The sequence below is a fragment of the Barbus barbus genome, assembly GCF_936440315.1.
Source record: "Barbus barbus genome assembly, chromosome: 3".
Taxonomy (NCBI): Eukaryota; Metazoa; Chordata; class Actinopteri; order Cypriniformes; family Cyprinidae; genus Barbus; species Barbus barbus.
Genome location: NC_136731.1, coordinates 35156457 through 35173023, shown reverse-complemented (window position 1 = coordinate 35173023; position 16567 = coordinate 35156457). Strand labels below are relative to the sequence as shown.

The 16567-nt window shown below is 39.3% G+C and overlaps 1 protein-coding gene across 1 annotated transcript in view; it reads left to right on the top strand.

Moving 5' to 3' along the window:
• The first annotated feature begins 286 nt into the window (after positions 1–286).
• The window catches only part of LOC306859282 (uncharacterized protein), a 62477-nt gene continuing 46196 nt past the window's right edge, over positions 287–16567 (top strand). The window contains exons 1-2 of the mRNA XM_079400245.1: positions 287–602; positions 8224–9528. Coding sequence (XP_079256371.1) covers positions 548–602; positions 8224–9528 — 1360 coding nt within the window. The 5' untranslated portion in view covers positions 287–547. The remainder of the gene's footprint in view (positions 603–8223; positions 9529–16567) is intronic.

Sequence of the window (16567 nt, the reverse complement as noted above, 5' to 3'; positions counted from 1 at the left end):
AGACTTCAAATATATACTATTTTTTACTGTATTTTTGATCAAATAAATGAAACCCAATAAAAAGTACAATTGCCTGTGTTTTCTCAGGAAGTATATAAATGTAGGTGTAAGAAACAATTAAATAGAACAGAATGAAATATAATTAATACAATTAATATAATTAAAGTAGATGTTACCCAAGAAGCTGCACTATGTTCTCAGGATGTGGATGTACACCTCCCCCCCCAGGTGTAGCCGCAGGGTGGAGTGAAGGGTGGAGAGTCATTTTACCCACCACTCTCTCTGTTCTTGAGGGGGCAGGACTCACAGGGAGGAGGAGGTTTATCAGATGGTTGTCTGCCTTTGGGTCTCTATTGAATCTGACGTTCTGCTCTGCGCTCTCAGATGAGAAGCGACTCCCACCACAAGCGCAACTTTTTTTTGTTGCATCACAAGCCCAAAAATCGTCGGAAAAACTTTTAAGAGGTTTTGTGCTGTTTTTTGCAAAGTTGATTTCTTGTGCTTGCGTGCCACTGAGGCTGGAAGTTTTCCCTGGACTGAAGTCAGGATGTCAGCTATCTCAGTCAATGACCATCTGGAGGGGATATTGTCTGATTTTGAGGGTAAGTGCTTTGTATTTATTTATTTTTTGGAGCTATGAGAAACTTTGCAAGCATAATTATTTACAGATTATGTGTTTAAAAACTTAAACTTTTTGCCATGTGTATGTTGAATAGAAAAAATGCAGATATTAGGATCTAGATTTTTTTTCTCTCTTTTAAAATCTCTTTTAGTCTATTGTATTAGTCTATGAAAGTTTGTTTGTTCCGTTATTGTAATGTACTTTGTGAAGACTTGTAAAGTGCAGACACCCATTGTCTATACAGACCCTAAGCACATGGATGACTAGAGGCAAGACTGATTTGACTGGGTTGGTTAGTCAGTGTTAGGTCATAGGGCATGTTTAGGTGATCCTATTAAGTGTATAATATATGTATGCAAAATCTATTTTCATAAAACAACATGGCCTAATTTAAGTGTACTTTTGGTATTACTACAAAATGAGATGCAGCTTTAAAACTTAAATTTGCTAGTGCAAACATGCCTCTAGTGTACAGTATATAGGCTACTAATCTATCTATCTATCTATCTATCTATCTATCTATCTATCTATCTATCTATCTATCTATCTATCTATCTATCTGTCTGTCTGTCTGTCTGTCTGTCTGTCTGTCTGTCTGTCTGTCTGTCTGTCTGTCTGTCTATCTATCTATCTGTTCAGAAGAACTTCCAAAAGTTGTACAAAGCTAATGTAGTGAAAGTTCCACTGGTGTCCTGCTGTAATTATCTTAGCATGCTCCCAAACCTTTGTTTCCTTACACTACAGAGCATCAAGAACCATTTTCACAACCCTCACCACAGCCGTGTCCACTATTGAATCTGACACACATTTCTGAGGAAGAGAGGCACCCTTTCCAATAGATCCGTCATGGACGGACACAGCGGGGACTGGAGAACAATAGTTTCTCTCAGTGTTTAGACAGGTGCTGATGTGAAGAGGAAAAACAAATTAGTTCAAGCACTCAGAATAAAGCACCATCTATTATTATATTTGCGTGCTACGTGGAAACAGTTGTCGGCTAAAACTCTCTGAGGAAGCACTTTTGCTACCTTGATAATGTTGTGGAGCGGTTTGTCTGGTAGATGCTTCAGCAAAAACTCATTCTTAAGAAGACTGTGGCAATTACACATGATGACAGGGAAGATTGAGGTGTCTTTTGCTAAGCAGTAAACAAACATGTTTACCGGGTGTGTTCCTTCTAGAGCTGAAACAGCACTACAGTGCTCAACATTTTGCCAATGCGTTAAACAAAATCACTTGACATGCCTTGATTTCTGTCAGTTACAGCTGACTTTTATTAAGCTCTTAAAAAGTATTATGAATGAGTCAATGCAAAATTTGATTTAACTAGAAGATGGGATCATCGCCGTCCATGTCACTTTGAGTATGTATGTGTTGAAAGACTTAGTGTTCTTAGTATTGGCGACAACAGTTTTCTCCGATTCATACCCAGGCCATGTGATTCCTAGTAGAAGATGACACAAGAGAGACATTAAATTCTTTCAGCTTCACCTCAAACCAGCCAATAAGGTCATTTCCGAACAAGAGATCAGTGTGCCTCCATGTGCTTGAGTGAAGATAGACAGAACCGCTGTTCATTCTGAGGAAAACGCCTCTCGGAATGTTGTGGGACGTATAGTGAGATCCTTGGTTCTTTTATATGGCTGTTTGTGGTCGAGTGACTGTGAAAAGCAGTCATCCACGTCTTATCAGTAGAAGTTTAATTGTAGGCATGAACTTTTGTGATGCACGGAGATGGCTGTTCAGCGGGTGACGACGGATGCATTTCCTGTAAATGTGAATGTGTGGAAATGAGGGAAAGCCAAAATATGTCCAAAAGAACCAGCCTCGACCTTCCTGTTGTGGAATTTGAGACTGGCCCATTAGAGACGGCATATGGTATATCTTGAGGCTACATTTTTGATCAAGCAGATCCAGGGTCTATATGTTCTTGATTTGTGGTGCTGAGTCACTAAAGTCTACTTTAAAGCAAAGGATGATGGTTTTCATTGCTTTTTCAGCCTGTACAGTGCATTCCTCACAGCATTATGGGAGTCATAGAATAAAGATTGAGGAAATATAGGGCCCCTGGTAAAGCCTTGTGGGATAAGGGAGGCTAAGCTTGAAGGACTGTATGAAATATCTATGTACTGTGTCTATGTTTGTGTGTATGAACACCACTGGGAAGAAAAAAATTAGACTGCCAAGTTAAGTTATGAATTTTTGTCACTCAACATTACACACAAATTGACCTTGAACTTTAGAAACTTTAGTCCTTGAACTCTAGAATTGGGCCTTTTAAGGAAAGACTCATCACTTGAGCATCTGATGTCATTCAGAGATGTTATCTGTTTTTTTTCTGTTTCAGCAAATAATGTTGTCACAAAATAGTTGTCCAATTTGTAGTTGTTCAAACTCACACTATTTAGTGTCGTAACATGTGTTACCCAGTTTTTAGACAAAACATGTGGGTAAATAATGCATACTTTATTTTATACTAGTTTCATTTTAGTTTAGTTTTGTTAATTTATTTGTGTATTTATTTTATCTTTAATATACAGAATTCATTGTGTGAATATAGCCTATTTTGTATGGTATTTTTTGTATTGTTATTGTACTTTTTTAAAATGTATTTTGATTTATTTATTTTACATTTTTGCTTATTTATTTTGCTTGTAGATAGTAGCACAGCTTTCTGATATTGCATTTTGTTATGTCAGTCACAGATATTTAATTTATGGTTGAGCTAGATTGAGGGCAATTATAGTAACTTGCCTCTTTTTTCCTTGGCTCTATCTCAAATATTCATACCTTCCAAATCTACCATGTGGCAGTCTCACGCCCGTTTCACACATACTTCGTGTGCAGTACGTATGCGGTGCGTGTTGCAGTACATATGCGGTGCGGAAGCATGACGAGCCATTGTGCTTTCACACATCACACGTTTGCAGTGCGCTACTGATCCGCAGTTTCTGTGTGCAACAAATTCAAAAATCTTTGTACAACATATTCTGTGGGTCATAAAGAATTTTGTGTTTTTCCACCTCCACGATGAGACGAGTGTCATCCATATCACCTTCTTTTTGAGTACTTTTCTGTCCGACAGCCTGTCACGTGATTGCCAGCGAGTGTTTCCCCCAAACCCCTCCCCAACATATATATTATGTATTTCTTGAGGGAAAAAAATAGTAATATCTGATCGCATTTTGCAACTCTTGGGACTATACTGATTTGACTTTTTTTTTACTTCTTGACCCTGTAATTTATTAACTGTAGAACACATTAACTGCAATTATAAATGCTTATATGATGAAATTATTATAGTTTCTTGTCAATCTGTGTTTATTTTAATGTGAACAATGCGCTGCCACTTTAATTCACTGCGGTGCAAATATATATTTTTGCAGCACAGCAAAAATAGACTCGGTGCGGAAACGATCGCTGCACAGCTGTATACGCACCGCAACTGGAACGGATCGACGGACTGCAACCGCGTGCAGTGTGAAAGCTCTAACCTGTTAACATGGGTACGGAAAAAAATACGCACTGCAAACGCACTGCACACGGAGTATGTGTGAAACGGGCGTCACAAAGCACTAATTATAACTTCATCTTTCTAAAGTTTTGGGTGTAATTGTAGTTTATAGATGGAGGCAAGGGAAGGTTAGTATTAAATAGTAAGTGTATGGATTATTTCTTTCTCATCTCAGCCTCAATTCGATTATCATTCCTAAAAACAGGTCCACCTGAAACTAAGTTTCGTGATGGTCTAGCTTTATTCAACCTTTGTTTACCCTTTGATCAGTATTTACAAAAAGTAGGTTCTAAAATGTTTCTCTAAGATCAGATTCTACAGAAAGCTGCCAAGTTACATTTATAAAAACAGGAATCTTGGAGAACACAAAGTGGCTCAGGCATGTTTCTATGTAATTGCCTGACAGTTGATACCACATACTGAATATATGTAGACTGAATCCCATCAAATGCCATTATCAGCCATGAGTTGCTTTTTTTCACGCTTGTTTTAATCTTCATTCCGATTTGGAACATTAGATGCCAAATCTGAAATGGTAATGAAAGCACAATGGTGTTGAGTAGCACATACATTTATACTGGATCACGATGAGGAGCTAAATTCAACTCAAAAGGCTAAAAAGGTGTAATAGAGAGTATCTGTAACTATGTGAATGTTTTTCATTGCCCCCGGGGGGTGTGAATGCAGAGCCCTATTCGCATCGCTGCAATTCTGTAAATGGCAACTCGGAATTCAGCTTCCAGATGTGCCTTAGCAGAGGTGGTCCAAGCAACGTCTGAGATATGTGCTTAGGGTGGTGTTTCAAGGGGTCGTCTGGGAATACCTGTGAGGAATGCGATGGTGGGGGATGGAAAACCACAACAGGCCCAAACTTGCCCCCCCATCCGCCTGGCCAACGATTCACTCTCCCTATAGATGCATCTCTAAAACTTTCCCTCTCAGGACTGTCAGATGAGGAGAGGAGCTACATTTACACTGGAAATGTTGCTGATTTTGAGCATATGATCTGTGTGTGTTTAACAGAAATGTCATGGATAGGTAATCCGTCAGTGATTGTATGGCGTCCCCTTGACCTCCCCCAACTGTCTCTTTGACGACCCCCTCAGCAATCATCCCCAGGCCTTTCTCTGTTTGCCTTGCAGCCCCTCATCATAAACCTTAGGTCCAAAGTAACATAGCAGCTAGTGTAGTAAAACCATGAACTCCATGATCCTGAATCTATGTGAACGTGCAGAGAAAAATTTATCTTTTATTCTTCTGCATGTGGCTCTCTTTAGAACGGGTCACAAATATATTGACTGGAAACATTTAAAAGGGGATCGTTCACCCAAAAATGAAAGTTCTGTCATTTATTCAGCCTCGTCGTTCCAAACTTGACATTTCTTCTGTAGAAAACGATCAAAATGTGTAAGTGTTTCACTGTCTGTCAGTGGGGTGAAATGATGTTTTGAACCTTATTGACGTTTATTCTATGGACAAAAACTGTTGAACTGTTCTTTTGTGTTTCACACAGGAAAGAAATACAAGTTTGGAACGATAACGTTAATTATTGGTTGAACTATTTCTTTTGATCTTATTTCAGAAACCAATGGGAATTTGTGTTTATGTAGGCCATGAATGCATCAACTTTTTCTCCAAGGGTCAAACAGTACCAAGCTGCATTGAACCTGGTTATTAACAGGAAATTACAAAAGAACCCAAAATGTCCTTAATGAAAAAAATATCATCAAAGTATTTGACAGGAAGCATATAATCATCACGAGGCATTGACATCTATCCCATTTCCCAAAGAACCATAACACGCTGCAAACAGTCTCGAGACTCAGTCGTGAGGAAAAAGAGAGCAGGGTGCAGAAGGAGCTTCTCAGGTTCCTCTTTTTTATCAGATCGTTCAGGCATTGTGCTGCTCCATGTGTTAACAGAGAGGATTACACTGCAGCAGAGCTGTGAGAAAGAATATTGAACAGCACAGAGATGGTGCGCTCGGCTGCCAGCGTAATTATTTCCTGAGCGTTTGACAGGGTGCCAGTAATTACCTGATACCGGCCCCTTTTTATCTCAGTCAAAGGGGAGTACAAGTTTACACTTGCATGTACTGCACCGTAAAAAAAGCTGTTACACTTTGCCACTTGGTTTGCTGTCCCTCCCTCGCTTGCTTCGTGTCTTTTCTTTCGCTTTCCGAAACTGTAGTCAGCTAAAGTAGTGCGTACTTCTTTGCCAAAGTGCACTTCTCCATCACTTTGAGTTCCATTGTTACAATACACATGGCAAATTTAACCTCTCCTCCATTGAATCAAATGGCACCCTAATGGTGTTCTTCTCATATTAAATGCCTTCTGGGGCGCTGAAGAGAATGGCATTGCTTGTAGTGCAATGCAAAGACAGCCTTGCTGCTGGAATTTGATTAGGCCTAAACTTTCACAGCTGTATGGATGATGTTGGGCGAGCTGAAACAAAGGGTCTGTGGTCTCCTCACTGTAAAAGAAGGGGCTGTTCCTGCATGAAATGTGATTTCATTTAGTGCCTGTAGTCTTCGTGACTCTAATTGGTAGCATACCCTATGGGAAGACAAGTGGCTCTGGCTCCAGCCCTGTCCCCTGCCGGGCAAAGATAAAATCAGGGCTGCTGGGTGAGATGCTATGATAACTTCACACTGATATCTGCTTGTTTACACAAGGGAGTACCTGAAGAGGGTTGAAAACCTTTGACGTTCTGTCATGGTGCCTGGGTGTGTGATATGCCAAAGATGGCGCATGAGCCGTGGTAGTCTGCAACTGCAGGCACCTCATAGCATCACACCCTAGACAGATCCAATTGTCAATTGTAATGGTGTCTACGTGAAATGCTCAAGCTGCCACTTCTAATTGGGTCTGCCACATAACTGTTAGGACATTTGTACTGTTTGCCACTGGAATTCTCAGTCACGGTGAAGGGCTGTTGTAATCCAAGCCTTCAGCCCCTGACACTGTGTCTTTGAATTGGTCCTTTGTGCTGGAGGAAAAGCCACTGCCTCTCACAAAGGGAAAAGATCGGAAAGCACTGTTTGCCTTCGGCTTTGTGTCGCTGCTTCTGAGAATGAGGGGATTATACAGTGTCACCACAATTTACATGCTCCAGGTGTAGATTTACCGTTCAGCCCCACAAGAGACTGTTTCCACTGTCTTATTGTACATTTCCTTAGCACATGTTTTTAATTGACAGCAAAAGTCATTATGCTTTTAAAGTTGATGTAGGGGTGACATGGACAATTTTTACTTCTCAGTCTGAGTGGATTTTGATGAAGCTGGGATTTTAAGTTCTGTGCTTTCATAATTTATAATCAGTGTGCTTTGTCTTGTTTTCTGGTAAAAAAATAAATAAAAAAAATCTGCTTGTAATTTATAGAAAAACATTTACACGAGGAGCAAAAATAATGCAAATGTATTTTCAAAGATCACATCTCGAATTAACTATGTAATGCTTTTGTTTGTTTGTTAATTTATCTAGTCCCAGTATATTCATAATTATCTCACTACTGCTGAATTATCTACTATTTTGTACGAAAGATCATTAACTGATGTTTGTACTATGTGCAAATATTTGAATCTACCTTTGTTCTAATCTCTTAAAGACTTACAAAACATAACCTGGGTGCTTGAATAAAGCATATCTGTTCACAGTTGTTATATCACCCTCAAAGCAAGATTGCTCAGACACCATTGTAATTATGGCTTGGCCCTTCAAAATCTGTCTGACAGGCATCCATTCAGAGAGGGCTCCAGGCTGCCCTCACCGTGAAGTGTATCCTTTTAAGGTTTTAGTGCCTCTTTAAATCAAAAACAGGAAATGACTGTCTTAGCTGATGTATGATTTCTATCATGAAAGAAGTCTAAATCTTTGATGTATTATCAGTATTATCACCAATTTAGAAATGTATTACCTGAAAAATTATAGCCTAGTGTTTCTGGAACTGAAATTTGCCCTTTGGTTATTAAGTACAATTTAACCAACCTCATTTTAGGATATGCCTTTTATTATTCATTAAGCCTTCAAGAGTGTCTTCTGACATTGAAAATTAATCAAGTTTGTGGCTTCTTTCTTTATACAGCTCTGAAGAGATCCTTTGATATTGATGATGTGAACGAGATCCCCACATTCTCCCCTACGTCTTCTGTCACATCTCCCATCAGCCCGAGTGCTATCCTCAGCAAGACAAATGATGTGAGGAGTCAAGGGAACCAAGTGTCTCCTCCTTATCGCTCGAGAATTAGTATCAGCTGCAGTCCTGCTCAGAGCCCCGTTATGAGAAATAGGATGGTTTCCAGTCTCTCCTTCAACCGAGGCACAATGGGAAAGCCCACTATCAATGCCAATACTGGGATCAACCGAGCTGCCTCTTTTCAAAACAAATTCAACCCCAATGGCTTCACTTCGTCTTCCGGGCCAGGAAGTGACAATGACAGTCTCCATAGCTCCTCTTCCAGTCTGGAGTACCAGGCCTCTTCAAAACTCTGCTCCTACACAAGCCCTTCCCAGAGTCCTGTCGGTGTTGGGGAATTCAAAGCCCAACGTTTAGGCAGCCCTGCCCTGAAGAAGTTCTCCTCACATGGAAACATGTTCCATTCAGAGCTGGAGGGTCCTCTGGTCATCCCAACTGAACCCATGGGAATTAGCCATGGGTCCATGCCTTCTTTGGACCTCCAGATGGAGACTGCTGGAATGAGACGAGTGATTTCGCCTGGATCGCGATTCACTAATACAGGTCCGCAGTGGAGTTCCCATAACAACCAGAACAGCATTACCTTTGCAAGGGACTCTTCTATCAACAGCCAGTCACCTAGACCTAAAGATCTGGTTCGCCTCAACAAGTTCCCTCTTGACCTTGACAACTTAGTTTTCCAGTCTCAAACGGAATCCTCAGGAGCACCTAAACCACCTCCAAGATTGCACACGCTATCCAACAGTCCCACTGTCTCAGCAAGTCCCTCTGCATCCATCAGCAGCCTGGAAAGCACCGACCTACCCATGGTCCGCAGCAACAACAACAACATCATTGAAAAGAAAGAGCCCATCACTCCTCCTGGAGCTATCCCAGTACCCAACATCAGCGAATCTCCAGTGCCTCTGTCTCCTGCCCAGACTCCACAGTTCAACGTGGTCTCTAAGCCCCAAGTGGTCCAGGTGGCCCCTGCCTCACCTTCCCTGTCAGGACAGATGGAGATCAGCAATGATATCGATCAGGACGATATCCATGCCAAAGAGAGTGTGGGTTCCATATTACAGCGGATCGCCTCTTTCTCCAAAGTGGAGACTAAGGTGCCAGTGTCTGAGCCAAGTCTGGTCACCCCCCTGAGTAATGACATCAAAAAAGACTCACCAACAATACAACGTAAGGAGCTCAAGAGATCAGAAGGTAAGATGTAGTGTCCTTAATATTCCAGTTTCAGAGACTTAATAGCTAATAACTTGGGTTATTAAAGTTAACCAGAAGAACTGGGTCAATGCCACCGGTGGTTACGCCTCATGTCGGAAAAAGATTTTCTATTGAGCGTGCACTTAAAATGGGAGGTATGCCCTTTGCGATGAATACAATTAGTTGAGTAAACAGAACTGTGTGGGTCTAAAGGCAGCACTTTATTTGAAGTGCTGCTGTCATCACAGCTGTCTTTCTGCACCTTACTGACATACTGTAGAAAAAAGGGTGATGGGAGAGAAAAAAAAAAAGACACAAAAAAGAGGAATTCCTGGCATATCAACAAATAGCTGAGTGCAAACAGTGATAACAGTTCAGGGGAGCCTGTCATCACTGCCTACCCAGTAAAGTGATCCCTGGCAGACATAGCTGAGTCGAACGCTGCCAGCGGCAACAGAATCAGCCCCTTATACAGTTAAATTTCTCAGGTGTGTCAATCTCTGCTACCATGATCTCACCCAATCCAGAGATGCCTAACTTGTTTACCATTGGGATTAGCGCAATCCAGACAGGGTTTGGACTCTTGGCACCATAATTATGTTCTTATGTATGGCTTTATATAGCAATTGACTATAACGAAATAAGAACTGAAGCTTAGTGATATCATAGGCATCAGGGTGGAAAGTTCCTAGTCAGCACCATGGTCATCATGTATTGTCACGCTCTGTGTCAAATATCTTTTGAGTCAGGACATTAATCTTTGAACTACACTAAGCTCTACCCTCGTTGGTTACTGGGACTAACTAAAATTTACAGAACATCCCATTTAAATAAATTGTAAATTTCCATGAACAGCATGGTTTCCAGTAAAATGTACTTGTACAGTAGAATAAATTAACTGGAAATCAATTTAATTAGCCTTTGTTTTTCATTTTTCTAAAAACAATAACATGATTGAAATTGGTAAAAACTGTTGATCATAATTGCTCCAAATGCCTCTTACAGTCATTTGAAAAACAAAGCCACATTTGAAAGCAATTACACTCAATAACTGGTACATTTTGTTATTTTTGCAACACTACAACTAGACCCCACATAAACTATTTAACATGTTTTTGGATACTTTTAACAAAACTGGAAATTGGCAAGCACAGCTCTTCCATGTACTTTCATTAGAAAAGAATAAAGCATGACTGAATTGGAGATAGCATAATACCATATTGTTCTTACTATTTCTTCTATATATTTGCATGGCAAAAACAGTAAGAGTAGTATGCATTCCAGCTTCAGCATTTGTCTTTTTGAAAAATGTGTGTTTGAGACACTGAGACAACAGAAAGTGATAAGACTGTTGAAAGAAACAATATGAGCAAACAGAAAACGTAATAGTCCTAAATCTTGAATCAATGATAGTAATGATGAGGATGGGGTTAGGTTTCTATAAATGTTGGTTGCTAACATTAATGACAAAATTATGGTGTGCTACACGTCTGTGGAACTATGGTAAAGCCCTAAAATGGTGACATGTGTGCATGTTGGATCCACATAAATGGCAATATGTTTGATATTACAGTTGTGTACCACAAACCGTAATGCATTTTGACATATTTCAGACAAAAATACATGTTGGGAAAGCTGTGGGTTTGATTTGTCTGACCAGAAATGAGTTGGGGAATTTTCAGCTCCACATGTTGTATATTTGCCTCATTCTGTTGTGTTTTTCCCTCCATCTTCACTTCCTGGGGTCATGTTGCAGAGGGGAGAGGGGTGCATTTCCTTACCTGACAAAAACGGAGAGCGTTGAACTGGAGGAATCAGTGGGCGCCTAAAACTATGTTTGGACACGTATATCCTTCTTGTATAGCTTTCTAGCAGTGTTGGTTCTCACGAGTAAGCTAACATCAGGGTGGGCGTCTTGACATCTTTGTTGATCCCAGGCAGCCAGCCCCCATGCTGAAACGTCTCTGAAACATAAACACGACTTCATTTACTCAGTGATTTATAATTTCCAGTGTTAGGATGTGTGGCAAAATAGTTGTCGCCCCAGGCTTGTACCTCAGGCTGAGCTGTGTTGTTTGCTGTTTGTCAGATGGTTGAGCTGTAAAGGCTGCGCTGATGGGTTCGGATGAAACCGACTTCTCAGTAGTTGCATCAGTGGAAGTCTGGGATGTGGGTGCTGTTTATGTCACGCTATCTGCTTCAGGCAGTGTTTTCAGTGGTTCTGTGGTGTCTTGTTTTCTTTTCATTTTTTCCCTCAAAATATCTGGGCGCAGTGCATACGGATGTAGCCCTCTCACAAAGCCAATGGGAAATGCCCGCCCATGTTTTCACCATGTTCCATGTGCAATATGACTTGTTTTATTTTTTGAAATGGCAGTATATTTAGGCCTTACGTCATCCACCCATCATTGAGCTATATGTAGGCCCTTTGCACAGTTTCCTGTGATAACAAGGGAAAAGATCATTCACTGTTCAGGCCAAACACACGACATGCTCCCAACTGTGTTTATAGGTGTCCTGGGACAACAGAGCTTCCCAGTTCATTTATGCTGTCAGCAAAAACTCTAATGGCAAACCTGTAAGCTATCACATAAGATTATCATTATAATTTCAAGTACATTTTAAGATTTTTAGGGCCTTTACTAATTGTGCATACTACAAAAGTATGTACTAACCTACATTTGAGAAAGAACTTGGTTCTTAACCATTATAAAAGTATGCTCTGTAACTATGCATGTGTAGTATGTAGGTTTGTCACGGTATATGGTGATGCATATACTATATATATGCACATATATGTACACAGAAAAGGTTTTGGTTAAAAACACACAAGTAATTTTTTTGTTCTATTATTAGCTTAATAATAATAAATTAAAGGTCACACTTTAAAGTCCAATTCTCACTAAGCGTTAACTACGACTTTTGCCTCAATAAACTCCTACTTAGCTGATTATTAGTAGTTAGTAAGGTAGTTGTTAAGTTTAAAGTGTTACCAAATTAAATTCAAAGCTTAAAACCAGATAATCATTGTGTAGGCAGAAATTACCCCAGTAACACCAATTAGCGGTTTAGTCTGTTTGAACATTGTGGATGCCATAGTGGTGAAAAAATGATGAAAGTCTAGTATGAATACTATCCTAATATACTAGATACTACAGTATTACGGGACAGCAAAGGAGGGGGTATAGGTACTAGTATGCCATTCCAAATTCATTTTTCAATCCTGTTTTTTGTCCGTGATACAGATACAGATGCTCTAGAATAATTTCTTAATAATTGTTTAAAGGTGAAGTGTTTTATTTTTGCATCACTAGCATCACCAAACAGAACTGCAAAAATAATGATTTTAACGAACATTCGTCTCATCTTCCATTGGTCATCTAAACAGATAAACCCATCCCAAACTCGCATCATTGGTTGAGCCGGTGTTACTATGCTGGTATGGTTGGAATTCACAAACAAACAGAGTAGTGTTTTGATAGCACAACACCAAAAAGAACTGCAAAAAATAATGATTGGTTTTAATGAATGTTCCTCCCATCTTCTATTGGCTAACCAAAAAGATAGCCCTGCACTCAAACTCACATCATTGGTTGAGCCAGTGTTGCTATGCTGGGTTGGTCAGAATTCTCAAACAAACAGGGCAATGTTTTAGCAGCACAGAGAAACAGTTTTTACACTTTTGTTTGTGTTTAAAGGTCTTTCATTTTTTTTTCAAGGGCTTTTTTTTTGAAGTAGGCAACTTATGACTGAAAACCATTTTACAAGTTGTACAGTTCTTGATGAGGCAGATTGCTCTACGCTTCTTGTTTCTCACGTTTATTGAAGTCTAGTATTGATGTAGACATATAAAGTAAGTCTTGTAAAATCAGCCATCGTGTTACAACTGACTGTAAAAAATGAAAAATGTTCTGCTAATGTATGTTAGCTGCTTAAATGATTGTTTTGCTATCACTCCCTTCTGCTCCAAGATGTTTTTCTAGTAAAAAAACATGACAACAAAAGCAGCCAAAGGGTCTTCTTCCGCTCACTTCCTCTAACATAGAGAGAGAGAGAGAGAGAGAGAGAGAGAGTGAAATCATCTTTGAAGCTGCTCATAAATACAGCAAGACCTCCAGAACAGACGACAATTTCTCTTCTGAAACCGCCTCAGCTACTTATGTGGTAAAATAAACCATGTCTGGAGTCTGCTGATGAGTTGCGTTTCTTTTCATCACGATGACCTTAGAAGTTCATCACATATCTGGAGTGTAAAATTCCATTAACTTTGCTATTTCTTCATATCAGTCAAAGTACTGCTTTCTGCATTTTTACAGTATTGAAATCCAGTCAAAATGAAAAAGATTTTTTGCCATATAAGTCTCTCTCCTTGCTTCCCCCATCTCCTAGGTCTTGGCTTCATGTCTCCACTTGTCTGATGAAGGCTGAAAGCTCTTTGCTCCCTTTTACATCAGAATTTATTCTGGATCTAATGACAATGATTTAGGGAATAAATTCTTCACAAGCAGATGTTTAAGGCCACCCTCCCATTATCCCCTTCATCTTAGGGAGAGAACAAGAGAGTGCTCTGCTTTGTAGAGAAAGTTGATGACCTTTCTTTGAGTTAAACACTTTAGTTATTTCATATCTGTGTATCTAAATATACAGGCAGTTCAGAGGACAAAAGATATTTTTTTTTTTTTTTTTGAATCCAGAAAATTATTTCTATATAGTGTTTTTCTTTTCTTTTTTTAAGCTGTTTATAGTTCATGTTTGGTGCCATTTCCAGTCATATCACAGCTTCTTTTGTATTGAGAAGGAAATGTGTTTCCTTAGCAGATAAGACAACATTAACAAGCAGCAGTATTCTTATCTTAGGCCCATAGAGGTGGGTCAGTAATGGGATCGACTTGCCTGTTACCAGGACATTTATCCATGTGTGAACCCGGTGCTTTCTTCTGAGAAAGATTTTGGATATGTCTTCTCCCCATTTAGCATAATTTAGCTTGCTGTCGTCGATGATTTATTACCTGTGCATGCTGTCTGAGGCATTGGAGAAGATGAGCAGTGTTTATGGGTTTGAGCCGCATTGTGTGTGTTGCCATTCCACAACAACCCAGTATTAAGTCTAGTGGCGCTTTTACAAATTACCATAGCAACCTTCAGGTGCTCTGTAATGTTGATGTGTAAAGGTATTGCCTGTGAGTAGAGTTAAACATGATAGCACTCATTTCCATGAGAGGAAAATATGCCCCTCTGGGTCACATTTGACCTCATCTAATCCTCCGAGCCTGCAATGTCAATGCTGATAACTGAAGGACAAGCTTTTAAATCTAGTGTTTGGCCTCACATTCATCAGCTACATTTAAAAAAGAATAAAGATGAAGGAAAATCCTTATTTTAAGGAGAAATTGCTTTAGATATCAGGTCCTCCTGTTCAAGGCATGAAGATTAAACTCAGGCGTGATCGACATTCTATACAGAATAAGCCAGGAGTACCTGCATGGAATCTGCTGCCAGAGAATTCCACACAAAGCTCCTCAGAATTCACATGCACATCATTCACAAAGTTCTACACCCCCGCCCCTTACAGGGGTGCTTATGAAATATTTGGGCTAATTTCATAATGCTTTGAGTTACCCTCATTTTGTGTATGTGTGTATATATAACCAACGTGCACACACGTTGTATGTATACATATGAAAACATATTCATATATATTATATATATATGAATGGTTCATTTGAAAAAACAAATTTCATTGTGCATTCCAATTAATCTGTCAAACTGCTGTTGGGTTATTTTGACTAGGTTAAAAAATAAATAAAAAAACAGCTAACTAACACAATAAAACACAATAAAAACATGACAACAATAAAAAACATGTTTTTTTATTCATGAGCTGTCCGTTTTTGCAAATAAACTCTTCATATATATATATATATATATATATATATATATATACACACACACACACACACATACTGTATATACAGTATCTCACAGAAGTGAGTACACCCCTCACATTTTTGTAAATATTTTATTATATCTTTTCATGTGACAACATTGAAGAAATCACACTTTGCTACAATGTAAAGTAGTGAGTGTACAGCTTGTATAACAGTGTAAATTTGTTGTCCCCTCAAAATAACGCAACACACAGCCATTAATGTCTAAACCGCTGGCCACAAAAATATGAGTACAGGGATTGTAGGTGGGGGGAGTGAATGTCCAGTGCTCTCTCTACCCTCAATACCACGACTGAGGTGCCCTTGAGCAAGGCACCGAACCCCCAACTGCTCCCCGGGCGCTGCAGCATAAAATGGCTGCCCACTGCTCCGGGTGTGTGTTCACTGCTGTGTGTGTGTTCACTGCTGTGTGTGTGCACGTTGGATGGGTTAAATGCAGAGCACAAATTCCGAGTATGGGTCACCATACTTGGCTGAATGTCACTTCACTTCACTTCACTAATTATGTATGATTTATAAGCCTTTTGGAATATGATTTATAAGCCTTTTGAAATATGGAGACATGGGGAAATGTCCTCATAAGTCACCTTATAAGTCTCCTTGTAAAACCTATGTCATACCCATGTCATTATACAAATTTGTGTCCTCATATGTCACACAAAAACACACATACACACACACACACACACACACATATATGTATATATATATATACATATACACACATAGGCTCTCTCTCTCTCTCTCTCTCTCTCTCTCTCTCTATATATATATATATATATATATATATATATATGTATGTATATGTATATATCTTCCATTTTATATATATTGTTATTTTGATAAGAAACAACATTTCATCTTTCAAATTATGTCCATTGTTTTTTCAGCAAATTCAGACAATAAATGCTGTTTTGACAGTCTTTGATGTGCCGTGACAGACTGTATAAATGAAAGAAAGTTCAAATGGCAGCTTGGAGCTTACTCTTTACTTCTAGTTTTAATGCGAAATAAACATGAATGAACATCTCATGTCTCATGTAATCGCTCAGTCAGTGTTTCAACCAAAGGAAAGACCTAAAAAAAACAGC